General features: G+C 49.9%; 1 protein-coding gene across 4 annotated transcripts in view; it reads right to left on the reverse strand.

The window, feature by feature from the left end:
- HERC2 (HECT and RLD domain containing E3 ubiquitin protein ligase 2) overlaps window positions 1-26,616 on the reverse strand; it is a 2,956,340-nt gene that overhangs the window by 577,105 nt on the left and 2,352,619 nt on the right. For all 4 annotated transcript variants that reach the window (XM_069636605.1, XM_069636607.1, XM_069636603.1 and 1 more), the window contains 2 exons: window positions 23,631-23,756; window positions 607-762 (listed from right to left, as the gene is read on the reverse strand). In XM_069636605.1, coding sequence (XP_069492706.1) covers window positions 607-762; window positions 23,631-23,756 — 282 coding nt within the window. The remainder of the gene's footprint in view (window positions 1-606; window positions 763-23,630; window positions 23,757-26,616) is intronic.

Below are 26,616 nucleotides of genomic sequence, written 5' to 3' on the forward strand. Positions count from 1 at the left end.
GGCCACACCACAAAGGAGTAGTCCAGGCCATGTTTTCATGTTTCAGTGTGGTGGAGCTTGTGTCTCTAGGCCCAGTAACCTCAGGACTTGCGTCTGGACATTCCTCTTCCACGTATGGTGACCTATGCAAAACTGAAGAGTAATGACTGGAAGGTTTTGAACAAATCATAACCACTGATATTGCAATAGGGAACCTGCCAAACATTTGGTTTTGCTAAATTCACCTAAGTGGGATGGGCATGTCCTGAGGTTGCACAGCTCACCACTAGCTCTTTAAAGATTTTATCTCAACAAATAAAATGTGGCTGCAAGGACATAAACTGCTTAAAACAATTTAAAACTGAAAAAACACACATTGTAATGGTAAACATTACAATCACAATTACTTAATGCCAATAAAAGAAGGAGGCGTAAACCTTGATTAGTAATGAAAGACATGATTGTAATTACACTTGGGTTTCGGTAAACGTATTTTAACAACATGCCTAACTTATGCTAACTATATACCATACAAACTGCATTAAAAAAAAAGATTTCTTTTAGAATGATGTGCGGCTATTCATGAACCTACATTAATTTACCATTCAAACAATTACAGCAACATACCTCATCAAGGAACAGACGTGGTAAAGGTGTTCTTTTGTCCAAAGAGACAGCAACCCTGGAGGCCATACAGTACCTTCTAAACCAGGCCCACTTGTGCGTTTCAGCACAGCATGGCAATGTATCCAGCTCCAAGTCACATGCAAGGGCCACCAACACCTGTTCAAAACATATAGAAGAACAGTTTTTATAGACAGAAAGGTTAAACCATTACTCCTAAACGAATCTCTGTTCACCCTAAAAGCATTCCCATAGGACATTGGACATTCAAGTTTTTATTAAGTAATCTAAATCAGCACATTATTAAATAAAGGGAAGGAATACACAATAAGTAATTGTAAAAACGGGACACTGAACAGAAATGGCACATACAAATTAGCTATTTAGGCACATTTCATTAAGAGCGTTGAAATGCAGGCTCCCAACTTACAGACATTAAGGAAGGTTGAACTTCTATTCCATCTACTGTTCCCTTTCACAATGAGACTTAAAGAAGTGAGCAGACTCAGCACAGGTAATTCTTAATTGCCAGTCCTTAGTCATCATCATGTGTTGTCAGGCAACATAATGGAGTAACACTTAACATATTTAGGGACTTCCCCCCTCCTCCGTGATTGCACAGGATATATACCGGCCAACCACATTTTACATAATGCTTCAGGTATTCACCAGAAGTAACACACTTCTTAAGAATGATCACTTCAAGTCATAAGGACATTTGGCCTGTGAGGACTGTGACCCGGGAAGGATAAGGTTACATCCTTAATCCCTGACATGAGGCCCAAAGGATTTTTTATTTTCTTCAACTAGTTTACCCGACATTTCAATGTTTAGTCCACATCTAATGAATCTTCACAAATGCAAATTAAGTTTGTGTGTCTCTGAAAGGCTGGACATAGTTCATGCAAAAGAGAGCAAGAGGGATATGGATGGTGTCAGATGATTTTAGCTTCTGAATGTCTCAGACTGCAAAAGCTACAGAAGCCATAACCAGATATGGCCTGTACATGAATGGTGTCTGTGCTTCAAAAAAGAATCCAAACCTGAAAACCGCAGAGAAGAAGGGAGAGAAGGTTAAAAGTGGCAGTCGACATGAAGGGGCAGAAGAACCTGACACCAGGAGGATGAGAAACTGACTGAGCCAGAAGCCTGTGGTTTGACCCTGGTGTACAGAACAAGCTACAACTGGTAAGAAACACAAAAAAGCACATTTTCTGAGGAGTACCTTGTACATGAACTGCCTATGTGGTACACCTTCTGCACTGGCCAGTCTAGGCCCTTTATCTCTAGCGAACTGGACAGCTGCACCTCAGCAGCAGGCCTCTTTAGCACAGTAGCATCACCAGTGAATCTTCATTACTTTAAGATATTATTCTTCAGCACTGAACCCACCAGTGGACAATCTGAGCACAGGAACGACCACTGTTGACCTCACACCTTCAAAGAACCAGAGCATGGCTCAGCAATTGGTGAAGTCCTATTACTCAGAATGCTCAGAGCAATCCTGAAGCAAAATCATATCTGTAACATTAACCATTTTTAACATGGGAACCCAAACTTACTTCATTTGGCACTGTGCAGCATCAGGATCCATATATCCTTATCAGTAATTTCCACTATTTCCTATGCATGATACAGGCGGAGAGCCACCTGGATATAGATGTGTTAGAAAGGGCCTTCCTGTGTCCCACATGTCCAAAATTGACAAAAAGCTGAGACGTCTTCCGAAAGTCTTTCGTGCGGGTGACATAGAACTTCAGGGCACGAGCACCACCAGCAATTGCCACACCCTTCAGTAGTCGAAGCAGGTTTAGTGAAGAAAACTGGTAAAAATGATAAGTTACTGACCGTACTGACTAACGTACTCTTCGTCCCCTTTCCTCCATAATTCATGGGCGTCCCTTCCTAGGGACGGGAGACCAAACCTTTTTCACCAGAAAAAAACCTTCTTCCCCTTTAAATTTAGGGGTGCGGCCCTGGGAGCATGCGCTACCCTGACTCCGCCCACCGGCGCCACACCTCAGTCCCCAATGATTCGTCGACAATATTTAATATTGCCTAATGACACAGGTATTATTAGGGGGGGAGGATGGTGGGACTTATGGAGGAAAGGGGAATAAGGACTAAGAGTACGTTAGTCACTACGGTGAGTAACTTATAATTACTCTTACGTCCCATCCCCTTTCCTCCATACTACATGGATGATTACAACTGAATGTAGCCCCAGGGTGGAGAGGAGACCCTCCTTAAGCAAATAGGTTCCTTAGAACCGCCTGTCCGAAGGCAGCGTCTGACTTAGAGCCGGGGTCCAAACAGTAATGCTTACAGAAAGCTGAAGGGGTGGTCCAGGTGGCCGCCCTGCTGATAACCTGCCACGGAACCTGCCGTTGAAATGCAATGGCCGTGGCTTTGGCCCCAACGGTGTGGGCATGCATGTTAGCTGGCAGGGGCTTGTGAGGCCCTTTTATGCCTCCTTGATAGATGCAACCATCCACTTGGAATAGAGGCCTTTTTATGCTTGATAACCGGGCCTGGATCCCCCAAAGGTGACAAAGAGTGGGTCCGACTTGCAGAAGCCCTTGGTCCTGTCCAGATAGAATTTCAGAGCGTGCCTGACCTCCAGACAGTGGAAGACTCTCTGAGCCTCATCCTTGGGGTCAGCAAAAAACGTAGGTAGGACTATTTCCTCGTTTAGATGAAAAGAGGAAGGTACCTTAGGTAGGAATGGAGGGTGAGTCCGCAGGACTTCCTAGTGCCTGTGCCGTTTTAATGGTGACCGATCTGATGTCCGCGGAGGCCACTGGCTCGAAGGGTTTGCGCCCCAAGGCACCCAACACCATATTGAGGTCCCACACAGGGTGTGGCCTCTTGATGGGCAGGTTTCTTGACTATCAGGATGGAAGATGAGAAGACCTCCTCCTCACAATTTCTGTAGGCCCATACGGCTGCCAGATAAGTGCGATATGTGTCCTCCTGCACTCCTGAGTGTGCAAGGTGTGTCGAGAAGGAGAGCACATCATCCAGCGTGCACGTAAGGGGGTCGATCTCCTTAGAGTCCACCCAATGACAGAACCTTGTACATTTACTCTTATATTGGCTCCTGGTAGCTTTGCTCCTGGCGCCCTGAATGATCTCCAGGTTAGCCTGTTATAGGCTCATGTGCCTGAGTGTGACCTGCTCAGGAACCACGCTGCAAGGGTTAGCTTATGTGGGGCGGGGTGGACAACTCTGCCCCCCTGCTGGGACAGGAGATGGGCTGGCCCTGTCGGAAGACGAAAGGGTGGTCTGTCTGTGAGGCTGAGCAGCTCGGAAAACCACGGTCTCGCCGGCCACCATGGAGCTATCAGAGTCCTCTATCTTGCGGATGACCCTGTGGACCAGGGGTGTGGGAGGAAACACATAGGCTGTCATGTCCCACCGTATCTGTAATGCGTCGCCCAGGCCCCTGCCAGGACGTGAACTGATGGCACTTCCTGTTCTTCCAGAAAGCAAACAGATCCACGTGAGGATAGCCCCATCTGCTTAAGACTTCCAGCAGCACCTAGTCGTTCAATTGCCATTTTAATTGTCCGCTCCCAGTCTGCTGAGCCTGTCCACTTCCAAGTTGGCCTCCCCCGGGAGGTTGACAGCCGTGAGGTACATGTTGTTCTCAATGGCCCATTCCCACATGCTGACCGCTAGGCTGCATAGCGTAGGGGACCTGGTACCCCCCTGCTTGTTGACATAGTACATGCTGGTGGAGTTGTTGGTCTGGATAAGAATGGTCCTGCCCTCAATGAGCGGAAGGAAAACCCTGAGAGCTAGCCAGATGGCCCTGAGATCCAGCCTGTTGATGTGCTCCTGCCGGGGCCAAACTCCATGGACGCTGTGGCTGTCCAGAGTTCCACTCCCCCCCTCCCAGCCTTTCGGGGAGGAGTCTGTACTGATGGTGACCTGTAGGCTCGGCTGCCTGACGGGTCTGCCCGTCCGCAGGTTGCAGTCCCTGGACCACCATGTGAGGTCTGAGTGGAGAGAAGGTGGTATGCTGACCGGCTCTGCTTGGGAGCCCTTCTCCTGATTCCATGAGGCTGCAAAGTGCAGTTGTAACCTCCTCATCCTGAGTCTGGTGTCCGGCATGGCCAGTAGGACCGCTGTCATGATACACAATAAGTGCTGGTACCACCAGGCCGAGGTCACTGTTCTGGTAAGGAAGTGAGTAGTGGCTCTCTTGATGGCCGTAATCTTGTTCTCCGAGGGAAAGACCTTCTCGGACCTCGTATCCCAGATGAGGCCCAGTAAATTGAGGCTCTGAGTGGGCTGCAGCTAAGATTTCTTGAGGTTGATCGTAAACCGCAGGTTGTGGAGTGTGTTCATAAGTGCAGAGGAAGTGTGGATAACCCCCTCCGGAGATCTGGCCCTGACGAGCCGGTCATCCAGGTACGGGTAGACGTGGTGGCACTGGGCCCCGAGGAGGGATGCCACTGCATTCATGAGTCTGGTAAATACGCTGGGGGCTGAGTTGAGGCCAAAGGGTAGCACCTTGTACTGGAAATGGCAGCCCATTACCCTGAATCGCAGGAAGGATCCTGGCTGCCAAGTCGGGACTTGTAGATAGGTGTCCTTCAGATACAGGGAGCACATCCAGTCTCCCTTGTCTAGTGTCTCTACAATGAGTGCTGGCGTAACCATCTTGAATTTCTGACGAGGGAGGGAGAGAGTTTGCGGGTGGATATGTCCAACACAATTCTCAGGCCAGCCTGGTTCTTTTGTATGGCAAAAATCCTGGAATAGAAGCCCAATCCTCTCTGGGAGGCTGGGACTTCTTCCGCTGCCTGCCTCTCGACGAGTGACCAGATCTCTGCCAACAGAGTTGCTGTCCCAATCTGTGGGAGTGGAGGGGAGAAGGAGGAGAGGGAGGGACCGGTAGGCGGTACCCTGTGGATACTACAGAGAGGATCCAGGGGTCAGCAAAGTTCTGGTGCCAAAAATGTACGCGAGAGGCAAGCCTGCCCCCCACCGGAGACACGTGGACCCGAAGGGACGCGTCATGCTCTCTTTCCTTCCTTATGAGGCTGCTGCTGAGGAGGGGGACTGGAAGAAGCCCTTGCTCCCCCCTTTTTGGTGCTGACTCAGCGAGAGGTCAGGCTGTCTAGACCTGAGTTCCTGGAAGCCCTGCAACCCGGCGAACAACCGCCCCCTGTCGGAGCGTTGATGCGACTGGATATACGCTTTAGGCATGGCCTTCGTCAGGATAAAGACTTTGCAGTTTGCAAGCTGTTCTTTTTATCTAATACCTCGTCGGTGGTAGAGTGAAAGAGGTTGCTACCCCCGAACGGAAGGTCCAATATGCGTTCCTGGACGTTGGGGTTAAACTTAGTAGCCCGAAGCCAGGCTGTCCATCTCCTGTCCGTGGTGAGGCCTGGCCAGAGGTATCAATGTGGGCCACGGTGGACTCCATGATGTCCTGCACTACCAGCTTGGCTTCTCCTAGACCCGCCTTGAAGCGTGCCTGGCTCTGCACCAGAAGTTCTGGAACGAAGTCCACAATTTTTTGCCAAAGCTTCTGGTTAACGGCTGCCAGCATGGCATCTGCGTTGGCCTGACGCAGGTGCAGCAAGGTGTTGGAGTACAGCTTCTTCCTGTACGCCTCTAAGATCTTCTCCTCCTTGCCTAGCAGCGGCGAGGACGAGGTGGCCAAGGACAACTGAGGCTTACAGTAGAGTGACGCTGCAGCGATCACCAAAGAGTGCATCCCCACTCCATCTGTCTGTACTTGGCATTGAGGCGCTGATTGACAGGTTGGGCCAAGTGTGGCTTGAGCCACCCCTTTTTTGCCAAAGCCACGATGTCTTTCTGCATCGGGATACTCATTTTGGTAGGGGGTCTTAGGGTGAGGACCTCGGCCAAGACACCCTCCTCGGGGTGCTCGACCTCGGCTTGAGGAAGGCCTAAATATTCTGCCAAACCTCAAAGCCTGCCATGGAAGGCCTACGCTGATGATGGCGTGTCAGGGTCCTCCTCCTCGTTTGTATCCACCAGAGTGTCCTGCACGGGTGGTGGAGCTCTGGGCACTGTGGGCTGCGGTGTGGAGACCAGAGCTGGGGGCTGCTGCAGAGGCTGTTGTGGAGCAGCCTGAACAGTGGAAGGCAGGGGAGCCGGAATCGAAGTAGCCGGCAAGGGCAGCGGGGTCTGCACTGGGGCCTGTGGTGCCGAAGCCATGGTTGGAATGACTATAGGAGTCGGTGGAGTGACCGGAGGGAGCAAGTCCCTGACTGCATCCTGCAGAACGACCCCCATCTGGGGGCTTCGCATCAGCGCCAGGAACCTTTCGAAGAAACTGTCTTTGGAGGCTGAAGAGGTGACAAGTGATATTGACGGAGTGGCCAGGGGGCTGTTGGGGCCGGAGTGCACTCTGTCTGGTTTGCAGGGGGAACCTGCCCTGCGCTGCTGGCGGATAAACTGTAGGCCCCTTACCTGGTTGACACCAGTCCCACCTTAAAGCTCGTTCTCCCACCTGCTCCATTCCCAGGAGTGGCAACGAATAAGCGGTCATGTTGTCTGGCACAGCGGCCATCTTGTCGAGCTGCGTGCCACGTGCCAAAGTCATGGTGCTGGGCTCCCTGGGCACGGCCTCCTCCAAGACTCTTGGTGGTGGAGCATGAGGCCTACCCTGCAACTCAGGCCGAGTCCTGGCAGGCGTAATGCCCTCGGCAGAGTCGCCGGTAGTGCTGCGTGCAGGCGACCCCTCAGACTTAAGGCCGGTACAAGGGCCTTGGCCCTCGGGTGAACACCTGGTAAAAGAACCTTGCGGTCCCTCAGCACCGCTTCCAGAAGGATCGGATGACCCCTTCGGCCGTGAGCTGGACTAGCCTCGGTGCGTGTGCCAGTCTGAGAACCTGAGAGGGTCCTCCCACTCGGGCGTTTTCTCGGGAAGGAGTCGCTCTTACGGGGTGCGATGGAAAATAGCAGCCCTCCCTTGGGCCTCGATCTCTGTCTGAAGAAGTCCTTCAAGTCCTCTGGAGGCGACCTTTCGAAGAGCTCCCTCCACATAGCTAGTTTGTTCTTCAGAGAGCGTGGAGTCAGTGTGTCGCACGCAGTACAACCTTTCCAGCCGTGGTCAGAGCCAAGGCAGCAGAGGCAAAGAGCGTGGGGGTCGGACGTGGCGAAGAACCCCTCGCAGGGTGGACACCTGCTGAAGCCCGCTGAAGTCAACATGCGCCGGGGAGGAGAGTGACGCCAGAGGACCAAGTACCTGAATGACAAAAAGAAGATGAAAAGAAGACAGAAGAATCCGGGGAAGAGCATGTGGTATTACAGGGGCGAAGCCAAACCCAGGAATGCTGGTGAAATTGCCCTGTTTCAGTCGACCCAGAAAAGGGGACTGGGGTGTGGCGCCGGTGTCAGGGTAGTAAAGGGGACTCTTGGTGAAAAAGGTTCCATCTTCTGTCCCTTGGAAGGGACGCTCATGCAGTATGGAGGAAAGGGGACGGGACATAAGAGTACCAAAGGATCGTTGAGATGAAAGTCCAATGGAACCTTAAGCATGAAGGTAGAATGAGTTTGCAGAACCACTATTGTGGCATGCAAGGACAAATACGGCTGTCTACACGGGAGGGCCTGAATCTCACCGACCTGCCTGGCTGAGGTGACCGCCACCAGCAAAGTGGTCTTCCATGATAGAAACTTCAAAGAGGCACGATGCATTGGTTCAAATGGAGGCCCCATGAGCTTAGACAGGACCATGTTCAGTTCCCAAGCCGAGGTGGGAGCCTTCAACGGGGGGGAGGGAGGTAAGTCCTGAAGAGACCCTTGAGGCACTTCTTAACCAGCCTGTGCAACCAAAGGGAGAGCAGTCCAGAGCCTGTGTGTACCGGGATATGGTGGCCAGATGGACCTTGGGGTATGGGCAAGGCCAGCTTTGGCCAGCAAAAGCAGGTACGGGATTAGCTGTAGAGCAGTTACACGCAGCAGCATGATATTCCACACCAGGCACCACACTGTGAAGCGCTTCCACTTGTACCTGTAACAAGTCAACGTAGAGGGAGCCTTGGCCTTGGCCAGGATCTTCTTTCTAAAAGCACTGAATTGTGACCAAATGTAGGGCTGCAGGAGCCAGGCCATGAGTTTCATTTTCAGGATTGAAGAACCTCCTCTGGCTAGGAGGTTGTGAAGTGGAGGCAGTTGGATGGGGGATCCACAGGACAGATTGGGAAGGTCCGAGTACCAGATTTTGCATCAGCCACACCTGCACGATGAGTGTCATCCCGCAGTAGCAACGTCCGAGTGTATTGATCAAACTTAGTAGTAGCGGCATTGGAGGGAAGGCGTAAAGGAAGAGCCCGTCCCACGGGAATCAGAAGGCAACCCCAGGCTACTCAGCTGAGGATATCTGTTGGCAAACCTGCGGCACTTGGAGTTGTAAACTGTCGCTAAGAGATCGATCTGGGGAGGACTCCATCTGCTGAAGAGATGAGACACCGGCATCTGCTGAAGTTCCCACTCATGGCAAGACCGCAGCTCCCTGCTGAGCGAGTCTGCAATGGTGTTCTTGGTGCCTGCCAGGTGAAAGGAGACGAGAAACCTATCCTGAAGAGTGGCCCAGCGCCCCAGGTACTGGCTTCCAGGGAGAGAGTGCGTCCTGCCTTGCTTCTGGATGTAGAACATGGTGGTGGTGTTGTTGTCCATGAAGATCTGTACCACCTTGCCCTGTAGCTGAGGTTGGAAAGACTTGAGGGCCCAGAACACAGCCCGGAGCTCCAGGAGAGTTATGTGCAAGCCCTTCTCATTGAGAAGCCAGAGACTTCTACCATGAGACTGCTGTGTGTGGGCTCCCCAACCCTCTAGGGAAGTGTTTGTGTGGACCATGGCCTGGAAAGGAGAGATACGAAAGGGTGCTCCTCGAGTGAGATGAAGGCGCACCACCCACTATTGTAGAGCCTGCAGGAATGCCCAATTGAGGGCGATCTTGTCTGTGCAAGAGCCTGTGACTTGCCGTCACCTGGCGTCTCAAAATTCCTTAACCGGCCACATCTGGAGTCTGCAAAAATTGACCAGATGGGAGCAAGAAGACATCATGCCCAACAGAGACTTAATTGACCGGACTTTTGCGATAGAAGCTGCCAACAGCCGCTGAACTTTTCCTACGATGGCCTCTCCTCCTAGGGGGTCGCCATACATGTGACCCTATTGAGACGAGTGCCCATGACAGAGTTCTGCGATGGCACCATGCAGGACTTGAGATAATTGATGCAGAATCCAAGCAAAGTCAGAAGGCGTATGTCTGTGATGTATGCTCGTTCGCAACCGCGAGAGAGCGGGAACGAATGAGACAGTTTTCCAGCATAGAAAACATTTTTTGCAGCATAGGTGCGCCGCCACCAGGGACAAGAATTTCGGGAACACACACTGTGCCAATTTCAGGCTGAAGGGTAGGGCCCTGAACTGGTAGCGCCATCTCCGGACTACAAAATGCAGGAACTTCAGATGTTTCTGATGAATGGGGATGTGGAAGTATATGTCCTTAAGGGCCAGAGATGCCAGAAAATCAGCTTCCTCCAGCTGTTCGAGCATGTGTTGCAACGTGACCATCCTGAACTTCTGGGACTTTAAGTACTTGGTTAGGCGTCTTGCACCTAGGATCGGTTGGCCCCCTCCTTCCATACCAGAAAGTATCTGGAGTATACTCCAGAGCGCCAGAGCCGGTGAGTGACTGGCTCTATTGCCTCTTTTCTTAACATGGCCTGAACCTCATCTAGCAGTTGGGCCATGTGAAGTTCTTGACGCGCTACAGGAGAAATGTGAAGGCACCAATTCGTAAGAGTGCCTTTGCGGCACAACGTCCAGAACCCATTTGTCATTGGTGAGGTGTCTCCACTGTTAGTCAAAGTTCGACAGTCGGCCTCCCACTGGGGTGCGAAATTGGGACAGCGGTGAATTAACAGCCAGTCGAGGCCTGCTTGGGCATCTACGTCCTGGCCTGCGGACAATTATGCTGGCATCCACTGCCATAGGCCTGGGAGTGGCCCCAGTAGGCTTCCTGGGTGGTGGAGCGGGAGGTCTGACGATAGGTGGTAGTGTACCCTTTGGAGGACCTTGAGACTCTTTCCTGTGGGGAAGAGAGTGACGACCTTCCGCAGGGTCCGCAGAGACGGCACAGTCTCTGTGTCTGTCTCGATCTGCCTTCCCAAACAGGTTATTATGATAAATCGGCAGTGATTCCTCAAGAGAACGTGGCATGTTATCCTTCTCATGTGGCCGGGGAAAGGAAGATACTTTTTTATCCTGACCCTGGGGGAGGATCACATAGGGGGAGAAGAGGTCAGGAAGACTGGGAAAGCCCCTTGTTTAATTTTCCCTGAAATCCCACCCTTCTAATGGCTTATTGTAGCATAGAAGAAATAAGAAAACCTAATCTTGTTGTTGGGGGCTTCAAGTCCCATAATTCCCGAAGTACTGGGATGAGGAAGAGGGCCCCAGAGCAATGTTGCAGGAGTGGTCAACTTGTTAAGGCAAATTACCCACACCTGAGGGAGGCAGAGAGGCTTAAAAGGCCCCTCAGGTGTAGGCCATTACTAATAGCAACAGCAGCAGAAGGAGAAAGCAGAAGCAGGCACATTGTAAGTTGGAGGAAAGAGGGCGCCGGGACAATTGCAGCGAAGATTCCAGCTGCCGGGCCTGAGAGGGTCCTTTGTACACCAAGTCTGAATGCAGAGGTTGCGCAGCGGGAAGTATGCATGAGACCCGTTACTGGGGGTGGGTATGTCCCAGGGGGTCTCAGGAGCAAGCAGAGCTCCGGGTTGAAGTGGCAGGAATGAAGGCAACTTCAGCAAGGAAGTGTGCCCGTTCGAGTAAAGCCAGAGAAGTTGAAGTCCTGCGACACGCGTAGGGATTAAAGAAAAAACAAGAAGCTGGTGAGTGATACAAGCGCTCTAAACCCTTTCACGTATTCAAGGCAAGCAACAGTAGCAAGAAAGAGTCACTCGCGTGCGAGTGAAATTGCTTTAAACCCAACCGTTTATTGTCAGACAATGAATCCAACAATAGGAACACTCGCGTATGAGCGAAACTGCTTTGATGTTAGTATTTGAATACTGAACTAAGGAAAACAGCTTAAATACTAATCGCGTATGCCTAAAAGCGATTCTAAAATGAAAGCCAACTGAAGAATCCTTCATAAAGCAGCAGAAAACATTGTAGCATTGAAACCAAGTGACTGAACTTGAAGCTAGTGAGTTTCAGTGAACATACAAGCATTGGCCAAAGCCAAAAGAGACTAACAACAAGGCATACAAATAAGTGCTTGTACTTGGTTACTGGTGTGGCAGGAAGACAAGAGTGGCAAAGAGGCTGCCCTTCTGGAAGTTGAATGTTCAGAAGAAGTGCCTTGCTTGTAAGAAAGTGTTAAAGCACTAAGGTGAATCTTGTCTTTTCATAAAACTGCAAACTGCTGAAGCTGTTGTGAACTTTTTGATTTTCAGTAGCTCTAGAACTTCATAAGCACTGTTGGTTGTGGAAAAGTGACGGGCAAGCGAGTAAACCCACACAGTGGATCTTTGTAGAAGTAGGCCTGGTATGAGAGCAAACCAAGGGGAAGTTGAAGTGCTTTAAAGTTATTCGACAAAGAAACAAACTGATTTTTGGTGGTGAAAGGAGAGCCGAGAGAAGCTGATATCGAGGAGCTGTGTTTCTTTGAATCTTAGAAGATGTGCTAAATCATCCTGACCAAGAATAGCATTGATGCTATTTGATGGACTAAAAATATCGATTCAAGGAAGAAGAGGAACCTTTTCTTTGTTGAACATTGGATTATTGGAACTTTCTTTTGACAAGTTGAAGCTGTAAATAACTGTGTTGAAACTTTGTTATAAACCTGCATTTTCCTTGTTTCTTTTTGTTGAACAGTGGAACTGAATCCAACTTAAAACCTGGGCAAGGGGAATTCACCCAGGTAATAAAAAAAGACTGAATACATTGCAGTTGCAATTATTGTTGTTGTGAATTGTCATATATTTTCGTGTGTATTTTATGTAGAAGTGTGAGGGCAAGATACCTTTTGGTAGAGTGTTTCCTTTAGTCTATTTTAGGCAGGAATATCATGGGCCAAGTAGAGATAGTGAGGCATTTATTGGAACTTATGATTTAATAAAATGGCATTTATTGAAAAATCATCTAAAAGTTGTCCGCCTCACATTTCTGACCCCTCACATTATCAGCATCAAAAAGCATGTCCATGACCTTGGACTGCACGTCCGCTCAAATGTTCATGGCCTTCAGTCACCCCTGGCGCCGCAGGGCCACGGCATTATCCATCTGGAGGAACCCTGAGTCTGCTATGTCCACACCACAGTAATGGCGTGATCTGAAGTGGCTTCATTCACCTGGAAGGAAGTCCAGTATTGGCCGAGCTTGTACCAAAGTGCCCTGTCGTAAAGAGACAGGATGGCGAAGGCATTGAAAGCCTTGATGGTGGAAGCAGCAGTGTAGATGGTGTGCTTGCCAACCGCATCTAGCTCCTTGCCCTCCTCGTCTGGGGGCACCTTTAATGCAGACGAGGGATTGGACAAGCGCTTCCTGGCGGCAGCTGACAGCACTGAGTCCGGAGAAGGCAATGACCTGAGATACCTGGGAGCCGAGTCCGGGACTCTGTATTTCTTCTCCTGTCTTGCCCGCTTAGATTGAGTTGTAATTGTAGTGCTCTTAAGGGCCAATCCCTCCTTGTTTGTTTGTTTGTTTGTTTTATTCACTTATAATGCGCACCAGACCCGAAGGTAACCGGGCGCAGCAGTACAGAAAATGCGAAGCTTAGGTTGCAGGGTGGGGTCATGGGATACATACACTGTACAAATACAAAATACAAATATAGAATGCAAAATATCACGGTAAGGCAGCAATTGCGGTTTACATGCAGAATAAATACAAAATATGATCAAGACAGTCTATGTACAGGTACTGTGTGGGCGAAAGCTCAACGGTCAGGTGGGCAAAGTGGGTGGGACCATAAGATCATGATGAAATGTATGTTCTAGGGTGGGGTGAAGGATAAGTGGGCGCCAGTAGGCTATTCATTGGCAGTCCTTAGCAGATTGATGTAGTTATTTCTGAATTTAGGGAAGGGCTGTGCCTCGCGTAGAGGATTAGGCAATGAGTTCCATAATTGAGCTGCTTGCACCGGGAAGCTACTACCCCCCGCCTTAGATAACCTGAATCTCGGAATGATGAGGCTGTTGGCATTTGCAGTTCTGGCAGGGCGCGAGTGATGTCTTATTGTGAGTTTATTGCGGAGATAGCTTGGTGCTGCATTGTTCAGGGCTTTATGAACTAGGGATGCAACTTTAAGGTGGATTTTGTTTTGGGAGGACAACCAGTTGTTTTGACGCCTGATGTTTGAAATATGTGATCTTTTAGGTACACCAAGGGCGGCTCGTAGGGCATTGTTTTGAAGAATTTGCAGTCGGTGGGTAATGGATTTATTTGCTCCAATGTAGAGGGCATTACAATAATCAAGCCTCGAAAGGATTAATGCTCTCGCTAGGATAAGGCAGTTGTTATCGGAGAGAAAGTGCTTGCCTGCTCTAATGAGCTTGCATGTGTAGGCGGTGGCAGATGCCAATGACTTCACCTGCTTGTCAAAAGAGAGGGTGGCATCCAGATAGAAGCCAAGTGTCTTCACATCTTTGGAAACCTTGATGATGTTCCCGTCAATTTCAAATGAGGTATAGTCCTGACTGAGTTTCTGTATGTTAGAATGTGTCCCTAGGATAAGCAACTCTGTTTTGTCATCGTTCAGGCATAGACCGTGGGTTGCCATCCATGCCTGGACGATGATATACACCCTATTCACCAAGGCCAAATCCTTGTTGTAGTCCCCGGAAAGTGGGAGGAGAATCTGGGTGTCATCTGCATAGTTGGTGTAGGTGATACCAAGATGGTCCAGAACATCAAAAAGGGGCTTAGTGAATATGTTGTAGAGAGTCGGGGAGACGCATGAGCCCTGAGGGACTCCACAACGGATGGGGATTGGGTCCGCCGCTGCCGAAGGGGAGAACATCCTCATGGTCCTATCACTGAGGAAGGATTCAATCCAAGATATGGCCTCCTTGGAAAAATGTGCGGCTGAGTCTAAATGGCTACAAAGTACTCCATGGTCTACAAGGTCGAATGCCGCCGAGAGGTCCAGCAGCAAGAGGAGAGCCATTTTACCTTTATCTCTTATTTCATCTATTTGTGCCTTTAGGTCAATAAGGGCAGTCTCTGTACCATGTTGTGGACGGAATCCTGATTGGCGCTCTCCTAAAAGTTTATGTTGTTCCAGGAAACTTTGGATTTGATTGTAGGCAATTTTATCCAGGATTTTGAGCAGGAAGGGGACTGTTGTAATGGGGCGGTAGTTTGTGGGTATAAGAGGGTCTAGCGTTTGCTTTTTAAGCAATGGTAGTACCCAGGCTTGTTTTAAGTTGGTGGGTACCGTGCCGGACGTGAATGAGGAGTTGACGAGTTTGGCAATAATTGGGGAGAGGTCTCTAGCTGCGTCTTTTATAAGCTGGGCAGGGCAAGAATCGCCCTGGCAGTTAGACGGCTTAAGAGAGAGGATGACTTTCTCCACCTCGAGAATCGATGTTTTGGAAAACATAAACCGTGTGGCTGTGTCCTGGGTCTTTGGGGTATGGTCTGTAATGAGGTTGTTAGTCTTGGGATGATGAGTAAGGGAGGCTTTCTTTTTGGTTATTTTTGTTTGGAGTAGGGAGATTTTATTGGATAAGGCTAGCTGAATGTTGGAGCACCAAGTTTTGTCTTTGATGCAAGTGTCCGGAATGGGGATGGGTGACTCTAGTTCTTTGAGGATGGTGAAAAGTTCCCTCATGCTTGAATTGGCGTTGGAGATCCGCTTATTAAAGGAGTTCTGTTTGGCCAGATGGATTTCTTTTTTATATTGGGAGGAGATTTCTGTTAGTTTCATTTTATGGTCTACTGAAGGGGTGAGCCTCCAAGCTGTTTCGCAGCTCCTCTTAAGTAGTCGCAAATCCTTTAGTTCGGGGGTAAACCATTTATTTAGGTGAGATTTGGGTTTACTTTTTCTAAGTTTCAAGGGTGCGATGTTGTCGAGGGTAGTTAGCATAATTTTGTTGTACTCGTTGACTAGTGTTTCTGGGTCTAGATGATCTGCTAATCCGTTACGTGTAGGTAGAATGGCCGGGATCACTTTGTCTCTGGTGATGCTCTTTTTGTTTCTTGTTGGGCAAGGCGGGGCCATGATGGAGGCTGGTGAAGGTGGTCTGGAGGTAGATAGTTCAAATGACAGGAAGAAGTGGTCTGTCCAAGGTTGAGGGATAATAGCTTTGATATTGGCCGTGCAATTGTAGTCTACTAGCCAATCAAGGATTCTTCCCTTATTATGTGTAGGTTCAAGAGTTTTTTGCGTCATGCCCAGATTTGAAAGGGAATTGGCAATAATGGTGGCATTTTTATCTGAAGGGTCATTGAAACCCAGATTGAAGTCTCCTAGGACAAGTAGTTGTGAAGAGGTTTTAAGGTTGTTGGAGAGTGAATTATGTAGATCCTCCTCGAAGGTCCCTAAGGGACCAGGTGGTCTGTAGATGAGGTGGATCGTCAAGGTTTGGGAGCTAGCTAGTGGAAGTTTGATAGTGAGTGATTCACATGAGTCAGCTGCTATTGTAGGTGAGATTCTCATATCTAAGCTGGTCTTTGCGATGATGGCAATGCCACCGCCGCGCGTGTTGGTTCTATCTTGCCTGAATATAGTAAAGTCTTCTGGGATGGCTAAGGAGAGTAGGGGTCCTGCTGCGTTGTGCAGCCAGGACTCGGTGATGGCGATGAAGTCCAGATTGTCAAGCATTATCAGATCGCAGATATCTGTGGCATGTGCTATCAGGGATCTTGCATTTATTGGTCCTCCTTTAAGTAGGTGGTATGACGGATGAGGTGGTACAGTTTTGGTCTGGGTAGTGGGAGGAAGTCTCCTGTTTTTTGGGGGGACGTTGGTGTTGGGCTTCTGGGTATTGGATCTTTTGTTGTTGGGAGGTAGGGTTCTGGTCAGAGGCTCATAAAGTTTCGAGAGTCTAGCTCTGAGCCTAGAGTTTCGACAGAGTAGACTACATGGGTTGCTGGGAAGCTCGGATAGGGGATTCAGATCCGGGTGTTCCATACTGGTGTCAGTAGAGAGGGTGGTGATGGTGGAATTTAGGGGTCTTGTGAGCATAGTAGGGAGGCTACTGTCCTCTCTATGGTGGAAGATAATTGCAGATAGGTACAATAGCAGGCTGCAAGGTGTGATACTCATGATGTGGAGCTGGATACACCGGGCACGGTGGGCATAGATAAGCATAGGCAGTGACTAAGTTGCACAGGGTCAGTGACTAAGTTGCACAAGGCACAGTGGGCATAGATAAACATAGGCAGTGACTAAGTTGCACAGGGTCAGTGACTAAGTTGCACAAGGCACATTGGGCATAGATAAACATAGGCAGTGACTAAGTTGCACAGGGCACAGTGGGCATAGATAAACATAGGCAGTGACTAAGTTGCACAGGGCACAGTGGGCATAGATAAACATAGGCAGTCACTAAGTTGCACAGGGCACAGTGGGCATAGATAAACATAGGCAGTGACTGAGTTGCACAGGGTCAGTGACTAAGTTGCACAGGGCACAGTGGGCATAGATAAACATAGGCAGTGACTGAGTTGCACAGGGTCAGTGACTAAGTTGCACAGGGCACAGTGGGCATAGATAAACATAGGCAGTGACTAAATTGCACAAGGCACAGTGGGCAAAGATTAGCATAAGCTTGCAGGTAACCAATGTCAGAATGTCAAATTGATGGTTCCTCTGTTATGAGATGTAAGAAAAAAAAAGTTATCCAACAACAGAAGCGACACAAAGGTCTTCCTCGAGGACTCAAGTTGGTGAAAGAGGAAACTCTCCTCCTCCTCCGTCACCAGACTGAACAGTTTGAACATCTTTGACATGATGGCGTGAAAGTAGCCTATTTTGTCAGTCGGCAAAGACTGTGCGGGCTTGTCAACATCCAGATTTTCCCAGTCAGCGAGAACATAATCTTCGCACTCAGCCATACGAGTAGCTGTGGCATCTTTGTCAGTGTCTGTGCACACTGGTTCTTCTTCCACTGGGGTCACGGCCCAAAGTCCATATCCAGATGAGACAGGTGCCCTACGGAACGGCGTTGGCTGATGCTTAGGCCTGGGAGGACTCCTGGTTGGTGGCCTCAGAAGGTTTTGTGCCGGACCAGGCACAGGAGCAGCAGGTAGCCGTTGATGAATTTTCACCAAAGTGTGCAGGGTGGTGAGGATGTCCAGTGACATATCCTGCAGTGCTGATGGGACAGGAGTCGGGCTGAGACCCCTCGGAGGGGCAAACGGCCGATATGGCTCATGGTACAGAGATCCCTTTGGGGACATGAGCCCCTGGCCCCCTTTCCTGGTCTGAGTAGAAATCCTCAGGCAGGTCATCCTCTGAACTGGTGTAGGTGTGAGGAGATTTTTTAGGCAACCCCATGGAAGCTGAAGCAGATTCCTTCGCTGGCCTAGGCAGGATGTCCGACGGAGGCAGTAACCCCCTCATCCTCGGGAAATAGGCAATGATGGTGATCTGCAAGATGGGAGTTGCCGCCGATAAGGTTGTGGTTGGTGTCACTGATGGAGGGCAAAGAGACCATTGGTGCTGTTGTCATTGTGAAGGTCGAACGATAGTCGCAGCTGAACATTTCGTCGACGGTGCTGTGGTGAATGACGAAGAGGCTGTTGGCGAGGTGGTGGTCTAGGTAGACGAGGATGTCATTGACGAGGCCCGTGCCACAGATGGTGGCGAAGACAAAGGAGCTGCCGACAGGCCTCCCGCGAGTCTGTCCTTCGACGACTTGTCCTTCGAAGAAGATTTGTTTAGAAGGAGTTAGGGACTTCCTTGCAGATGGAGTTAAGCCACACGTCGGTATGCTTACGGTCGACAGAGCAGGTGACAGGGAGCGACCCCTTCCCAAACTTGATCTCGCAGCTGCAGTGACCTTCAAGGGAGCAGATGAAGTGTGGTGCTCTGCCTTCTTTTGGATCCCCCCCAGAAGGAGCATCCTGAAAGGACACTAACCTCTTCTTCTCAGAGGTAGCACGCCTATGGGACCTGCTGGTCCTGGATGAGGCATGACTGTGTCCGGAGGCCATGTCAGAGACCTTCCCCTGGTTGATTCAAGCCACTAACCTCTGGTAGAGATCCTGCTTGGTCTTTGAAGAGAAGCTGTGGCAAATCTCTCAGTCAGCCAGTATCGTGGTCCAGGTGAAGACAAAAAAGTCACTTGATGTGCCGGTCCTCGACGTAAATGTTCTTCAGGCCACAAGATGTGCAGGCCCTGAAGAGCCTCCTCTCCGCCGCCTTGGACATGGTTGTGGTGAGATGTAGGCCCAAGCCTGGGCCTGTCGAAAGTCAGATAGAGAAGATCCAATGATGGAAAACGATCTTCGCAGGCAACGTGTTACCGCACAACGGCAGACGAAGAGATGGAAGAAAACAATACAAAAAACAGCAAAAGCAGCACAAATGTAGAGGAGCAAGCACGTGGACACCCAACACTAGAAGTGTGTGGTAAAAATCTGAAGATGCCACCAGGGGTCGAGTTAAGGAGAACAAGTGTCATTGGTTGGTGGCAGTATGACCCAAAGGACAAGGATTGGTTAGAGACCAGCAGTTTTCAGTCTAAAGCAAAACTGCTTTCTTTTTACTGAGGATTCCCACCCTGACAACGTGGAATATTCATGAGCATGTGAATCCATGTTGGACAAATATTTTATGTCGCCATTCAGACCAAAAATATCGCCCAGCCCTAATATATCGTCGTTTCCATCACTGAGGAGGACAGTGACTGGCCGGGAACCTAAGTGACAAAGTGGTGAAAAAGGGATTACAATCTTGTGACATATTCTAACATATTGGGGTGGCCGGTTTAGAGGGAGTAACATGATTGAAAAATGTGAACCCGATGTTGTAATATCAGTAGCTGCTGATACGCAAACAGAAGCCACCGTACTGTTGTCATGCTGCAGTATCAACGGACAGTAATGGTACTGCTGGGATGACAGCAGTGTTACAGCAATGCTTAAAACCTCTTGCACAACAGAAAGGTGATGGCTGGAAGGTTTTGAATTAATCATAACCACGGGCAAAGCTCTGGGCAACCCTCCAGACCATCGTTTTCCAGCCTGCCAAGCCATTACAGAAGGGGAAAAACCATATGCAAATCAGGCTTGGTCCTACTCCAAAAGGGGCAGTCCAGCCCGAACTGCTAGGTCACATCCCTTCTGCACGAGACCACAAGCATCCCCAGACATGTTTCAGCCTTTTTGGGCGTCATCAGTGAGGAGTAGCTTGGGTCTCTAGGCCCGGCAGACTCGGGACCCACGTCTGGGCATACCCGTCCCACTCGGGTGACTTTAGCAAAACAGAAAGGTGATGGCTGGAAGGTTTTGAATTAATCATAACCACGGGCAAAGCTCTGGGCAACCCTCCAGACCATCGTTTTCCAGCCTGCCAAGCCATTACAGAAGGGGAAAAACCTATGTCACCCCGAGTGGGACGGGTATGCCCAGACGTGGGTCCCGTGCCTGCTGGGCCTAGAGACCCAAGCTACTCCTCACTGATGAGCCCCAACAAGGGTGAAACATGTTTGGGGATGCTTGTGGTCTCGTGCAGAAGGGATGTGGCCTAGCAGTTCGGGCTGGACTGCCCCATTTGGGGTGGGGCCAAGCCCGATTTGCATATGGTCTTTCCCTTCTGTAATGGCTTGGCAGGCGAAGAACGGTGGTCTGGAGGGTTGCCCAGAGCATTGCCAGTGGTTAAGATTAATTCTAAACCTTCCAGCCATCACCTCTTTGTGTTTGCTATGTCACCCCGAGTGGGACGGGTATGCCCAGACGTGGGTCCCGTGCCTGCTGGGCCTAGAGACCCAAGCTACTCCTCACTGATGAGCCCCAACAAGGGTGAAACATGTTTGGGGATGCTTGTGGTCTCGTGCAGAAGGGATGTGGCCTAGCAGTTCGGGCTGGACTGCCCCATTTGGGGTGGGGCCAAGCCTGATTTGCATGTGGTCTTTCCCTTCTGTAATGGCTTGGCAGGCGAAGAACGGTGGTCTGGAGGGTTGCCCAGAGCATTGCCAGTGGTTAAGATTAATTCTAAACCTTCCAGCCATCACCTCTTTGTGTTTGCTATGTCACCCCGAGTGGGACGGGTATGCCCAGACGTGGGTCCCGTGCCTGCTGGGCCTAGAGACCCAAGCTACTCCTCACTGATGAGCCCCAACAAGGGTGAAACATGTTTGGGGATGCTTGTGGTCTCGTGCAGAAGGGATGTGGCCTAGCAGTTCGGGCTGGACTGCCCCATTTGGGGTGGGGCCAAGCCTGATTTGTATATGGTCTTTCCCTTCTGTAATGGCTTGGCAGGCGAAGAACGGTGGTCTGGAGGGTTGCCCAGAGCATTGCCAGTGGTTAAGATTAATTCTAAACCTTCCAGCCATCACCTCTTTGTGTTTGCTATGTCACCCCGAGTGGGACGGGTATGCCCAGACGTGGGTCCCGTGCCTGCTGGGCCTAGAGACCCAAGCTACTCCTCACTGATGAGCCCCAACAAGGGTGAAACATGTTTGGGGATGCCTGTGGTCTCGTGCAGAAGGGATGTGGCCTAGCAGTTCGGGCTGGACTGCCCCATTTGGGGTGGGGCCAAGCCTGATTTGCATATGGTCTTTCCCTTCTGTAATGGCTTGGCAGGCGAAGAACGGTGGTCTGGAGGGTTGCCCAGAGCATTGCCAGTGGTTAAGATTAATTCTAAACCTTCCAGCCATCACCTCTTTGTGTTTGCTATGTCACCCCGAGTGGGACGGGTATGCCCAGACGTGGGTCCCGTGCCTGCTGGGCCTAGAGACCCAAGCTACTCCTCACTGATGAGCCCCAACAAGGGTGAAACATGTTTGGGGATGCTTGTGGTCTCGTGCAGAAGGGATGTGGCCTAGCAGTTCGGGCTGGACTGCCCCATTTGGGGTGGGGCCAAGCCTGATTTGCATATGGTCTTTCCCTTCTGTAATGGCTTGGCAGGCGAAGAACGGTGGTCTGGAGGGTTGCCCAGAGCATTGCCAGTGGTTAAGATTAATTCTAAACCTTCCAGCCATCACCTCTTTGTGTTTGCTATGTCACCCCGAGTGGGACGGGTATGCCCAGACGTGGGTCCCGTGCCTGCTGGGCCTAGAGACCCAAGCTACTCCTCACTGATGAGCCCCAACAAGGGTGAAACATGTTTGGGGATGCTTGTGGTCTCGTGCAGAAGGGATGTGGCCTAGCAGTTCGGGCTGGACTGCCCCATTTGGGGTGGGGCCAAGCCTGATTTGCATATGGTCTTTCCCTTCTGTAATGGCTTGTCAGGCGAAGAACGGTGGTCTGGAGGGTTGCCCAGAGCGTTGCCAGTGGTTAAGATTAATTCTAAACCTTCCAGCCATCACCTCTTTGTGTTTGCTATGTCACCCCGAGTGGGACGGGTATGCCCAGACGTGGGTCCCGTGCCTGCTGGGCCTAGAGACCCAAGCTACTCCTCACTGATGAGCCCCAACAAGGGTGAAACATGTTTGGGGATGCTTGTGGTCTCGTGCAGAAGGGATGTGGCCTAGCAGTTCGGGCTGGACTGCCCCATTTGGGGTGGGGCCAAGCCTGATTTGCATATGGTCTTTCCCTTCTGTAATGGCTTGGCAGGCGAAGAACGGTGGTCTGGAGGGTTGCCCAGAGCATTGCCAGTGGTTAAGATTAATTCTAAACCTTCCAGCCATCACCTCTTTGTGTTTGCTATGTCACCCCGAGTGGGACGGGTATGCCCAGACGTGGGTCCCGTGCCTGCTGGGCCTAGAGACCCAAGCTACTCCTCACTGATGAGCCCCAACAAGGGTGAAACATGTTTGGGGATGCTTGTGGTCTCGTGCAGAAGGGATGTGGCCTAGCAGTTCGGGCTGGACTGCCCCATTTGGGGTGGGGCCAAGCCTGATTTGCATATGGTCTTTCCCTTCTGTAATGGCTTGGCAGGCGAAGAACGGTGGTCTGGAGGGTTGCCCAGAGCATTGCCAGTGGTTAAGATTAATTCTAAACCTTCCAGCCATCACCTCTTTGTGTTTGCTATGTCACCCCGAATGGGACGGGTATGCCCAGACGTGGGTCCCGTGCCTGCTGGGCCTAGAGACCCAAGCTACTCCTCACTGATGAGCCCCAACAAGGGTGAAACATGTTTGGGGACGCTTGTGGTCTCGTGCAGAAGGGATGTGGCCTAGCAGTTCGGGCTGGACTGCCCCATTTGGGGTGGGGCCAAGCCTGATTTGCATATGGTCTTTCCCTTCTGTAATGGCTTGGCAGGCGAAGAACGGTGGTCTGGAGGGTTGCCCAGAGCATTGCCAGTGGTTAAGATTAATTCTAAACCTTCCAGCCATCACCTCTTTGTGTTTGCTATAAAACCTCTTGCACAGCATTGTTTATCTGCTAATTGCTAGGGTCTATTCTTTTTTGAGAGACCAGTATGAGAACACTGCGCCAGTGTCTGTGTGACCTAGGGTGGGGTAACCACATAGATTAATCAGTCTGCTGAAAGCCTCATCCTCTACCCCCCCTGCTTCTGGTAAATTGATATCCTTACCCCGACCTAGCATGTGATATGCACACTGCAAATCTGACCACCTGAAAAAGCACAAACATTCTGCCTGACCCCAAAAGTCTATAGTAAATGGAAAACTAAAACAGCTTCTCACTGGGACATCCAGCAGTTCAGGTAAACACCACCCAGAATCAACATCTGCCTCTGACACACACCAACCCACATCAATATATAGGAAGTATTTTGGAGTACAGAGAAATTAGCAAAAACACCATAGGATAAAAGAGAACAGAAAAGGAAAACGAGAGGGACCCACGCTGTTCACACAAATCATAACCACTGTGTCTGCTCACATACCAGTCCAAATAAAATATGTTCACATCCGCTTTCAAAATGATTTTTAATGGGCTACCTTAAAGAAAGGACTATGAAGTAGTTGTTTGCCTCCTCTTGCAATAGGATCTTCATACTCAAACTGCCGTTGCAAAGCTTCTGGAAGACCTTTGACCAAGGCGGCTAAAGCACTGCCTGTAAAGCTCTGAAAGCAGAAGAAAGGAATGGTAAACAAAAATACACTGTGTAGAACTTACTACATTCCAGGACATCCTAAATGACTTTAACGCCACAAAAAAGTGCAATGCATGAGAGATGGCAGTAAACACAGTCAAATCTGGACCTCCAAAGCCTACCATGTGGAGAGGATACTTACCCAAATATTAGACCCCCTAGCATATGAGGAATATTTGTAGATTCATAATTTCCAAGTATTTAGCAGCACAGGATTAGAGCACCACAATGCTGTACCTGTATGCTCACAGCCAGAGAAAGGCTTGGGCACAGTCTAGATCCTCACAATTCATGGAGCATTTCTCATTAGGTTGCCAGTCTTTCCTTGGCCTTACCAGCGTCGAGCGTCCTTCACAGTTCACAAAAGGCGTGAAAAGGAATCTTGCAGCCATGGTGAAAAAAAGCAGTTTCTGCTATTGTGCTCACCTCTGCATTGAACGAGCTCTTGTGATGTCACTGAAGATAAGATTGCATCTCCTGCCATGTCCCAAGGTTGAGCCCTTGTTAGGGAGAATTCTCATTCAATGGCTTTGCTGGATTTCTGGAGTTAATTTTTTCCACTTGGTAAGAGTGTGAGCTTTTCCCTCACTCTTAACCATGTATTGCCATGTGTATTTCATCTGTTTTTGTGATTGTGGGCTCTGGAGTACACCACTTCAGTAGCCCCCTTCTTTTGTGTGTTTGCGTGTTACACAGCACCTTCAGTGCAGTGACACAGGGTTGTCTTTTAGACTTCCCACCGACTCCATTTCTGGGGCTGACTACTGTCCCCCAGAAAGGGTAAAGTTGCCATTAACTTTACTTAGACATTTAACCACAGATCCAGTACACATGGCTGGTGGCAGTGGTATCTACCCTAACTCTTCTACCGCGATTATACTATATAAACGTGATATTGTTTTCGGCTATTATATTAGCCTCAAACTTAAACCCGCTTGACCAAATACTTTTTCTTTTGGCTCTGATCGGGTTTATTCGCCATTTCTTTCTGTTAAAGTCCTTCTTGTGTTTTACTTTGCACGGCAAACCAAGTTTGCTTTCTTTGTTCACTGTCTTTTGGCGGGCTTCTGCCAAGAAGCCCTCCTTTAGGCGCCTGGGTGTCTAGGTGGGCTGAATGTAAGGGAGGGGTGTAGTCACCCCCTGCACAGGGTATCCTAGGAAACCCAAGTCACACTTTGCCATGATTGGCTGACGTGGTTGTCCAGGCTGGACAACCCCCCTGCTGCGTGATTGACAGCCAGGCTGTGTGAATGGGGGATTTTCACATAAAAGGCAGGACTCTTGGGCTAGAAGTCAGAGTCGCCACTGGAACTACAAGGAACCGAAGAGAAGAGGAGAAGAAGACGGCTGCTGCAACTATCCCGTCCCGGTGAAGCCATGCTGCAGTCCTAAACTATCTACCCTTCGATGACCAGAGAAGATCCAGTCCGGAGTCTTCTTCCCTTGAGCCTGATGGAGATAACCAGCTCATCTTCTACAGCCAGAGGATCCTCTTTGTGGTCGAAATCGCTGCACACTGCTGTAGTGGTCCGGATAGCCATCTGAAGAACCTCTCCTGTTTTTAAGGAGCGCACCTTTTATTCACCGTCGCTGCTGCCGGCTTCAGCCCTGTGTGGTGCAGACCCCTCCAGACGTCGTCCTTCTTGCCGAATGTTAGGCAGAAACCTGTGCAGTTCCCTTAGGGACCACTGCAAAAAGTTTAAGACTACAGGAGTAAGCAGTAAACCCAATTGGTAGCAGTCTGCACCACCCAGATTTAACTGGTAGCTGTGGCTGAGCAGTCAGACTTCTCTCAAGAAGAGTTAGGCAGTATATAGAGTATACACAATAGGGCTAAAAATACAGTAGCACAAGCAAACACTGACCAGAGCTTGGGTATAAAAGTATATAATTATTTATTTAAAAACACACTTGTAAAAAAATAAACTGGCACTAATGTGTCAAGCAAGTTCAAACACAGTCACTATAAATATATACACCTCCCTAATTAATTATTTGACAAGTCTAGGTGGAGACACCACTTATTTAGCAAATCAGAGGTGAGTGTGTAACCGTAGATGGCACTCCAATAATTTGTTTAAAGAGGGAGAGAAAAGGCAGAATAGGAAAAACACACAGTACCAAAACTTTTGAAACCACAGCAAGTCAAGAAAGGCAGGGTCTACTGTAGAGCAAAAAGTTCATAGGCCAGGCCCACTCTTGGGCGGAATGTGCCCAAGATAACACAGTGGAAATGCACTCAAAGTCTTTGCAGAAAAGTCAAAAGAAGTTGGATCAAGTTAGAAAGGTAATGTTAACAGGTCCGAGGTCACCCCAGGATAGAGAGTCAAGGATTTACGGGACACCTTGGACAGTCTGTTGCAAGGGAGACCAGGCGGGACACAGTACCTGAAATGGTGAGAAAGCTCCAGCGGGGGCAGTTGTTCCTGGCAGCGGGTGCAAGTCGGAGCTTCGTTCAGGGGAAGAAGTGATCTCGACGTGGAGGAAAGCTGGAGGTCGTTGCACTGCCAGGGAAGAAACCAGCCGCAGAGTTTCCCGGTTAAAAGGTACTACCCTTTTATTTGCGATAGTGGTGAAGCGTGGCTATCCGGCCGCTGGGGTGCTTGGCACGGGCGATTCGACCACGAGACGATCCAGGAAGGCGAAAAAGGTGAACTGGTTGGTCCCACCAGCTCAAGGGGAAGAAGAATCTCCTGGAAGAAGATCTCCTCTGTCGTCGGGAAAGTGGTGAGTTTCGCACAGCAGGGCTCCACCGTGCTGTCGTCGTTGTAGATGGCTCAGCTTCTCCCCTCTTCGGATTCTTTAGGTCCTGTGGCGACTTCTGAAGTTCC

The sequence above is a fragment of the Ambystoma mexicanum genome, chromosome 7p (assembly GCF_040938575.1).
Source record: "Ambystoma mexicanum isolate Mex_15411 chromosome 7p, UKY_AmexF1_1, whole genome shotgun sequence".
NCBI classification, from domain to species: Eukaryota; Metazoa; Chordata; class Amphibia; order Caudata; family Ambystomatidae; genus Ambystoma; species Ambystoma mexicanum.